At 29.9% G+C, this 10,457-nt stretch overlaps 1 protein-coding gene across 1 annotated transcript; it reads left to right on the top strand.

Moving 5' to 3' along the window:
• Positions 1-3,948: 3,948 nt before the first annotated feature.
• LOC142528293 (non-specific lipid transfer protein GPI-anchored 10-like) lies at positions 3,949-5,036 on the top strand. Its single transcript, XM_075633338.1, has 3 exons — positions 3,949-4,348; positions 4,721-4,792; positions 4,900-5,036. The coding sequence occupies exons 1-3, from the start codon at positions 3,949-3,951 to the stop codon at positions 5,034-5,036; spliced, it is 609 nt and encodes a 202-aa protein (XP_075489453.1).
• Positions 5,037-10,457: the final 5,421 nt, after the last annotated feature.

Below are 10,457 nucleotides of genomic sequence, written 5' to 3'. Positions count from 1 at the left end.
AAACACCTTATATTAATTTATAAAAATAAATCATGTAATGAAATATTTTTTCTGAGAATTCTCCGGTCTCCGTTCCTCGATCGAACGTGAAATACACTTAGAAACCCTAACGCATGAACTTTTAAAATTTCATGAATTAAATTCTACCATGCAATAATTATGCATAAAAATAATTAATCACGAATTAATAAAATAAACATGCATTTAATGCTTTAAAACAATTTAATAAAATACCAAAGAAATTTAATAACTTGCATGCATGTGGTTCACGTGGACTTTCAAATTTTCGGGACATTACATGAGCAGCCTTCAAAAGATAATGCATGGGCAGATGTCTAATCAGAAAAAATGTTTGTAACCTTCAATTGGAAAATACATTAATAATTTATAACCACCAACTATATAATAACTGATAATTTATTTATCTCCTAATATATTATATTGTAGCATTTTTCACTACTTAAGGAAAGATAATACTTTACCTTTCAATTTTTCGCTTTTTCACTTGAATTTTATGTAGACTTGTTCTTGATTATTCTTTTTTTACACACATACGTGTAAACATACATATATATATATATATATATATATATATATATATATATATATATATATATATATAAAGTAATCTAAATGACACCCAGCATGATTCCTTCTTTCCAATATCTTTATTTCACAAATAAATATAATAATATTTTTTTAAAAAATATAACTATTAAAATTTAGTTAGAAACTCCTCAATTCTTTTTGTATTTTTCAATTTAAGGTCTATCACAAAAACATTGAATTAATATAAATAAAATTTATGAAATGATCATGGTGACAACAATAATGCTACTAAACGCTTATCGCAATAAAATAATAGAGATGAAAGCATGATAAACAGTTAATTTATTTTATCCACTGGATAACACTAACTTTTGTTGAAGTTATTATTACATACAAATACATAAATAAGTTTGCATGCCTAAAAATTAAGTGAAAAAAAATTCAATTAAAATTTTCAATACCAAAATTGAAAATGAGTCAAGTTATTAAAATTTGATTGAAACTAATAATTTAAATTTATTTCCAAAAATGACATAAAACATGAACATCAATAAGTCGGAAAACAATAACAACAAAGAGAAAATGAAATATATATAGATAGACAAGAAAATCGAAGATTCAACTAATATCATTAATGTTGAGCAATTGATAAAACACGATTAAAGAAACACTTCTCGTAAAATTCAATTGTTTCATTAAAATTTATGCAAATATCACACGTATAACTAAGCAAACTACATTAATCAAAATCACATTAAAATATTAAAATAATATGAATATAAGCAAAATTTTATTTACAAATTGTTATAACTCCAAATTTAAAATTACAAATAAAATAATTATGAAGTGGGCACTATGGCAGCAATGCTAAATCCAAGATTTGATCACGAAGATAGAGTCGTTCAAACTAGTTGTCGATCAGTACACCTTCGTCGTCGTTTTCTAGATCATCCATAAGAAAATGTTCTATTTCTTCTAATCTTCTCTGGACAGAATAATCGAGCTCTCCACCAGGCTGATTTTGTTGTTGCTGTGGAACACTACCGTGCTGCTGACTCGTGTATTGCAGAGCAGTTTGATTTTGCTGGTGCATTAATGGAAGATCCGGCTGTCGCTGCTGAAACTGTTGGTGCATTAATGGAAGATCCGGCTGTCGTAGGTGAAGATGGTGTTGCGCTGGAACGTCGTGCTGCTGATCAGATTCAGTTCTCGAACGCTTGTGGGATGTCAGGTTCTCACTTTCAGAAGTCTCGTGTATGGCTTTACAAGAATCAGAAGCGGCGGCGGCCGGTTTTCTCTCACGAATCCGGCACAGAACGCAGTCATCTAGCTGCAAAAGTGGCGAACAAACACGGCATAAAAAAACATGTCGGAATGGATCGGACTTGAGAAAATTGCGGGAAAAAGGACCGGCCATATTTACAAAAACATGTTGAGAGAGTTCTTACCCTCATGGATCCCGTCGGATGTCTCGGAGGCTGGTTAATAGTGTACTCGTGCATTATCCAGTTAGTCTTCTTTCCATTGGAGGCCTTCCCTTGGTAAAAAACCAACGTCCTCTTCAATCCAATACATTCATTATTATCACATATTTTTTTACGAATCGCCGTTGCCTTCCAAAATCCATCACCTGCGGCTCGGTTCGGTCGACTGCCATTCATATACTTCCGGTCTCTCGGGGTAAAAAAGTACATTAATCCATCATCCCCCCAACTTGTATTAGTATCTGCAACAGATAAAAATATTTTTTGAAAACATAAAATTCTTTATTAGTTAGTCAAAAAACATCAAAACACACATGCAAGCATATATAACAAAGTAAACCGCCCTCCTTAATTCTAACAAAATTTCTACAATCCACCCACTGATCACGATCATGCACACACCACACAATATATCACAAATCTATTTTATAATCTAATCCAATACAGACTGAAGAAAGAAGAAAGTACCGGCCAACTCCCACGGATTATACTTGTAAACATCTACGGTGCGGATATAGTCGCATGTGAGTGGCTGGTTATTGATCTTCTTGTTTAGAAGGAGCATGAGTTCTGTGTCTGTGGGATTGAAACGAAGCCCCACCGTGACCGGATTAATCATCGTCTGCTGCTGCATGTTGAAACTAAGTTTTTTATCTAGGCCAAGTTCGTGAGAGAAAGAAAAATCAATAGAAGAATATATATATATAGAGAGATATATAAAAAGCATTCTATTCGAATTTGGAGATAAATTAAAGATAAACTTGATGTGATTTGTTTATATCTTAAAGAATGTTTGATCGGTTTTAAAAAATTATTTGGTTTACATTTTTTTTTCAAAGTTTGGCTCATAAGATATTATTATATTTACTTGATGACTATTTTATTAGATTTAAACTCTTACGTAAAACCATATCTTAAAATCTACTGCATAATCGAAAATTTAAAAATCATATCTTAAAATCTTTTGCTTAATAAACAATAATTTAAAAGATCAAAATATATTAAAATTTTATTTCTTAATACATCAAGCAGTAGATCCAAAGCATAAAATTGAGCCTCCCAGAAACCCAGAAATCTATGCCCACAAAATTTTTTTTTTGAAACAATGATCTATCGTTTATAGGATTTAATGATTCTTAAAAGTGGTGATAATCAAAATAAATTATAAAGAATAGAAAAGAATTATGATTTGTTCATCTATCTATGGCCAGTTTATGTATTAGAATAAAAGGTTCTATGACAACAATTATTTATTTCAGACGATCTTCTTATTGCATTAAAGATATTAATATCTTTATGTATAATATTCAAAATTTAAATATTTTAAGTCATTGATGACTATTAATATTTAATGGAACAAATTTTTTTTTTTAAATCTCTAAAAAATAGGAAGATTTTATAAAGGCTAACAAAGAAATAACAACTAATTAGGAAAAAAGAGGTTTTATTGGTGTAGCAAGAAGTAGAATACAATAGTTGAGGTGGAAATAGAACCTCATCAAATCACACATATGTGTATGGTTTAAGAATCCAAATTTTTTGTGACATTCTTTGTATCATTTTTCGTAATATTCTTAATTATCTACAAGTTGTATCAAATTTAACGAGTTGCGATTTTTTTTAACTTCTCATAATCAATACGCATGACAAATCTTTATCTATGATACACAAATTCTGAATGAATATTTCTACCGATACTTAAATGAGCTGTCTGGTTTTGCTAAACTTCATATCCCACACATTTTCTTTACCAGAAAATATGAATGATAGACACAACAGAGAAATGAAAAAAAGTAGTGAAACCTAGACAGTAGCTTGAGAGAGGTCATACAAAAGTGTGTCAAGAGATCATGCACCTATTGCATGGCTCTGCAGTTCATGCCCAACTAATGCACTCTTCGTCTATTTAGCTAACATGAAAATCAATGGCGAATTCGCCTCAAAACTCACAAGCAAAACTTGCGTTACCGACCTAACTTGTGCAATGCCTTTTCATCTCCCTCTTCTCCCCATATCGCTCTTTCTTGTGTTTCTCCATTGTGTTTCCCTAAAGACCATTGCCCATAACACAATTGCTGAGCGTGGGCCGAATTTGCTAAGTTTAGCCCCATGTGCGCCGTTCATGCAAGGCGTGGCAGCTTCACCAGTGCAGTCATGTTGTGATAGTCTTAACCAACTCTACGGCCAGAAGCCTACTTGCCTTTGTCCATTCCTCAATGACCCGTCTGCCTTGAGTTCGTTTCCTATCAACACAACGCTTGCTCTAGAGTTGCCTCAGCTGTGCAATCTCCAAATAGACCCTTCTATTTGCGGAGGTATGTATGTTAAACTATTATTTAATTCCTTCCTATAAATGAAGGACCATACAGTCCATTCGCATTTACAGAAAAGAAGATGCAGCACCATCTTGAAATCTAAGATTTTGGATTGCTTTTAATTCAATGCCCAGTTCATAATCAAATTATTTAATTCCATTCTCTTTTTTTCTTACATGAATGGAATAAAAAACCAAACGTCTAATGCAACATTTATTTTCCTAAACTTAAGAAAAAAAATAGATAATTGATGCTTAAAAAGGTGGCATACAATATTAGAATGAAAAATGTAAAGAATGAAGCAAGAAAAACCAGCAAGCGACTTTTATAAGCATTATTTTGATACTCGACTAATTTGGTTTTTGTTTCAAGGAGCTTCCTTGCCATCTACTTCCCCTGGTGCTCAAGTTTCCCTTGGGCCAAGACCAAATTCAACAGTTGCGGGTCTGCAAATTTTCTAACCTTCAAGAAACTCCCCCTCAACTTATTCAGATTTATAAATTTTGCTATCTTATTCTTTGATCTGCCTTTACCATCTGTGGTTTATCCAGCTTCTCCAGTAGTAACAGTAGCGCCCCGACCGAGCATTATGGGATTTAGAATTCGCAATGCCGAAGTGAGTCTGAAGGTGAAAAGCCAATTGTGGTGTCTTCTGATGGCTACAATTTATTTCAGTGCTGACAAATGAAGCCTACTTAGCTGAACTACATGGCCTCATTTTCAAACTAGCGCTATTTGTTTCTACTATCTATTGAATATATGCTCTAGTTAATGAATTTTTTCTCATTAATTAACTTGCAGATATTTGATTCAATGCCAAAATACTTATGAAAAAATATATGATTATACTTGGCCATATCCAAGATATTATTATCGATTTCTTAATTTACATGATATAATCAATGGTTTTGTCTTAACAATATCCGATTACATAAGAGATACTTTAAATTTTGTGTTCATTGGGTTTTCATGTGTCTTTCATTTTTCGTTCTTGTATTCCCTTGACTGTCGTTTTCTACATTTTCTTTGATTCATCTTTTTCTTCTACTACACCTTTTGTTTTCTGCAGTGCATGTATTATAACTGATTGGTCATCCTTTTGATCTTCACTATATCTGGTTAATCTAAATATAAATTTGTATTTTTGTGTTTGTGTTTCTTCAAGTTGTTCAAGTAGTCATTTTGAATGTTTGGCTCTGATTAAATGCACTTTATTATTTTGTTTAATTATTTTAAATGAATTATCATGATTTATAAAAACAAAATAAATATTTTTAAATTTTAAAAATGGGATAATTTGTTACCTTTTGGATGAAATCCTTGACTGGTATCTAACTAACATTGTAGTAGTATCTTCAAGCAACGTTACTTTTGTAATATGCTCATTTTCTTGGACTGATAATGTCAAATGATATCTACAAAATATATTACTGTTAATATTATTATTGTTTAGGTTTTTTAATTGAACTCTATGTATTATTCATTATGATATCCTTAGAATTATATTGATTTTGATGTCCAAACACTTTGGGCAACTGTCTCCATTAGTTGTTTTGATTAAACTTTCATATAATTGTTGTATGTCTCGTACCACGATTTTGTTTTGTTTTCCACTTTTGATATCTTTTCTTAAAAGTAATAGAGAATATTCTGCAATTGTATTAAGATAAGAAATTAAGATTTAATTTTATTTGTAATTTTAAATTTGGAGTCATGATGATTTGTACATAAAATTTTACTAATACTGATATTATTTTTATATTTTAGTGTTATTTTGATTATGTTGTTACTTAGTTATTGATATTTGCCTAAATTTTAACGAAACAATTGAATTTTATGAAAAGTGTTTCTTTGTGTTTTATTAATTGCTCAACGATGATCTTAGTTGAATTTTCGATTTGCTTGTCTATCTACATATATTATATTTTCTCTTTGTTGTTATTTTTTTCGACTTGTTGATGAACATGTTTAATATCATTTTTTGTAATAAATTTAAATTGTTAGTTGCAATCAATTTTTAATAACTTTACTCAATTTCAATTTCGGAATTGAAAAAATTAATTGAAAATTTTTTTCTCTTATTTTTTAATCATGTAAATTTATTTATGTATTTTTATGTAATAATGACTTCAATAAACGTTAGTGTCATCTAGTTAGTTGATAAATAAATTAAACAGTTTATGATGCTTTCATCTCTATTGTTTTATTGCGATAAGGATTTAGTAGCATTCTTGTTGTGGCTGATGATCGTAGTTGTGTGACAACTATAATTTTTTATTTCATTAACGTATTTATATATATTTTTTTGTAAATACGAAGTATGTAAAATATTTCATGGTTTTAATTATCATCTAGATAAAATGTTGATCTCGTGTTGAAAAATGCTATAGTTGCATTATTATTTTCTTTCATTTATAATAAATTTCCCATAAACTTAATGTTATTGTCTCTAGTCTGCACCATATATTTTATATTGAATTAATTATCAATTTTGAATATTTAATTCTTTTACGAAATTTACTGTATATTGAGGAGCACAATTTCTCTTCTAAAAACTTGTCTTTTTCCTTCACTCGAGAAACTACTTACGTGGTTGACCTTATTCAGAATTCAAATTATATCTGTTTATATAAATTTTAACTTTAGTTCCATATGATGCAAAACATTTAGAAAATGCTTAACAAATCTTTAGTTATTTTTCTCAATACTTAACAATACTTAACCTTGTCTTTTTCCTTCTGCAAATGATTTGAAATTAAATTTTCATATAATATTCGTATGAATGACTAGTTCAACGTCTTCATTGACATTTTGGGTAATTTTTAGTTATTTTTCTCACATTTATTTCAAACATTTGATATCTTCTGAGCAATTGATTTTGGAATTTGTCGATGATGTGTGAAAATAGAAGACAATGTATCATTTGTCCCTACATATATATAAAACGTTCATTTATCATTATAATGTTTTCAATTTATGAATTCAATCGCATTACTTTTTTTTATCTATGTAAAGTTATGATTATTACCTTATCATCAGCTACTATGAGTTTTCGAATCAATTTTGAATTCTGTTTTGTCCAATATGATTTCTTTGTCAAAGTATTATTACTTGTATCTTTAAATCCTTTTGATTTTCTTTCAACAAACTTATTGATATATAATTGTCTTTTTACATTATTGTACACATTTGATTTTAAAAATAAATATTTAGATGATAATGAATTTGAAGTTGGTCTAAAAATTTTCAAACGGTTGAGATATTTATATAGTATATAGATATCTGATTATGCGGCATTAATGAACATCGATTTCCGTTTAGTTATCTGATTAGATATTGAGATTTTTTCTTCTTAAATTATTAAATTAAATTTAATGATTAATTAATATAAAAGTGTTACGTATTTTGTGTTAGTGAATTTGTATCGTTTGATACATTTTTTTTAAAACAAGATTTTTTACAATTTTTTAGTCAAATTTTATTTTACTATTATTAATGTTATTATTGTATTATCAATTTTGTAATTATTAGTTCATTATCTAATTAATTTAAGTGAGATTTATTGTATTTGTCAAAACATAACACTTTTATAAATAAAACACTATAAAAAGTTGTCAGATAATTGGTGGGTGTAAATTACATACATTATTAAAAACTTTATCAACAATTATATATATATATATATATATATATATTTAAAGGATACATGTTTTACTTATATTATCTAATCGAATGTTAAATATCAAAATTTATAACTTCCCAATAAAGCAGAACCATACACAAAATTATGAACGAATGATGTTAAATAGCAATATAGTTAGAACTAAATCAGAAATTAATTAATCTATTGGAAAAGAAAAAAAAACATGTTTGTCCAAACACAGTCTAATTTCATTGCATCAAAGTTAAATTTAATAATTAATTAATATAAAAGTGTTATGTATTTTGTTTAGTGAATTTGTATCGTTTGATACATTGTTTTTTTTTTTTTTACAAGATTTTATACATTTTTTTACTCAAATTTTATTTTTATTATTATAATTATTATTTTTTTTATAAATTTTGTAATTATTGGTTCATTATCGAATTAATTTCAGTGACATTTATTTAATATAAAAGTGTTATGTATTTTGTTTAGTGAATTTGTATCGTTTAATAATTTTTTTTTACAAGATTTTATACATATTTTTTACTCAAATTTTATTTTTATTTAAATTATTATTGTTATTATTGTTATTATCAATTTTGTAATTATTAATTCATTATCGAATTAATTTCAGTGACATTTATTTAATATAAAAGTGTTATGTATTTTTGTTTAGTGAATTTGTATCGTTTGATACATTGTTTTTTTTACAAGATTTTATACATTTTTTTACTCAAATTTTATTTTTATTTAAATTATTTTTATTATTATTGTTATTATTTTTATTATCAATTTTTTAATTATTGGTTCATTATCGAATTAATTTCAGTGACATTTATTGTATTTGTCAAAACGTAACACTTATATAAATAAAATATTATAAAAAATTGTCAAACAATTAGTGGGTGTAAATTACATACAATATTAAAAACTTTATCAACGATTATATATATATATATATATATATATTTAAGGGATACTTGTTTTACTTATATTATCTAATGGAATGTTAAATATCAATATTTATAACTTCCCAATAAAGCAGAACCATACACAAAATTATGAACGAATGGTGTTAAAGAGCAATATAATTAGAACTAAATCAGAAATTAATTAATCTAACGGAAAAGAAAAAAACATGTTTGTCCAAACACAGTCTAATTTCATTGCATCTAAGTTAACATTGATATTTATATTGGATTTGACCGCTACAGTTTATTAACATTCAATGTATTTTCGTTATCATATACAAACTACAACTTTGCTCAATAGCCATTATAAACATGATCATGATGAATCTGACCAGGGTCATCTTTTTCGATCAAGGTTCATGTCACCCGACCAAGGTTCATCTAGCTCGACCAGGGTTCGGGTCACCTGACCAGGGTCATCTCGCCTCGATCGACCTAGGTTTAGTTCACCTGACCAGGGGCCATATCGCTCGATCAAGATTCATCTTCCCCAACAATGGTTCAGGTCACCCGACCAGAGTTCATCTCCTCGACCAGGGTTCATCTCACCTATTCAAAAGGAAAGATCTTTCTAGATTGGGTTCTTTCCCACTTGGGCCGATCGCAAGGAGACGGGCCTGTCAGTATTGGTCACCATTCCTCGAAATCATTAGCTTGACAATCAATACCCTTGACAAGATCAGAATAGTATGGGTCGCCATGCCTACTGACAAAGGACAGGGTGTGGGCAGATGTCTAATAAAAAACAGTGTCCAGACACCATAATCGAGGTCATATTCTTTCCTATAATTACCCAGGTTTTCTCATTACTTTGTTACAGGAGATATTGCATTATATTGTATTTAATAAATTCTCTCTCTACCTAGTGAACCCAGTACTGACTTGAGCGCGGAGTGAACACATTGAAAACCCTTCCGACGCCCTACTGACATTTTATTGTTGAGTGTGTACAGATTTTCTGACCCGAGCTCACCCCATCAGGCCAAGCAAGACCCATCCCACCAGCCACCTGGGCTCATCTCATCAAGCCTGGTCATCCAGTCTCATCTCACCTTGCATGGCCAGGTCACCTCGGCTCATCCCATCAGATCAGACCAAGCCTATCCCACCAAGCCAGGTCAGTCCATCATGGCACATCTCACCAGGCCAGGTCAGGCCACCCAAGCTCATCCCATCAGGCCAAGCCAGACCCATCCTACAGGAAACTCGGGCTCATCTCACCATTCCAAACACCCAAGCTCATCTCATCATGCCAGGTCAGGCCCATCTTACAAAGCCAGACCACCCGAGCTCGTCCCATCAGGCTAGGCCAGACTCATCTCATCAAGTCAAAAATCTTCATATACAAAGTACACTTCTTTGCTCACTAGATTGTCGCTCAACTCACCTAATCTATCCGGACATCATCTTTAGCATCGTATAAGGAAAATCGATCTATAGACGTAGATACGATTTTCATTCAAATATAAGCCCAAAGAGATGAGGCCCGAAC

This window comes from Primulina tabacum, chromosome 16 (genome assembly GCF_025594145.1).
Source record: "Primulina tabacum isolate GXHZ01 chromosome 16, ASM2559414v2, whole genome shotgun sequence".
Lineage (NCBI taxonomy): Eukaryota > Viridiplantae > Streptophyta > Magnoliopsida > Lamiales > Gesneriaceae > Primulina > Primulina tabacum.
The sequence above is the reverse complement of the archived record's forward strand: the minus strand, read 5'-3'. Positions and strand labels throughout refer to the sequence as shown.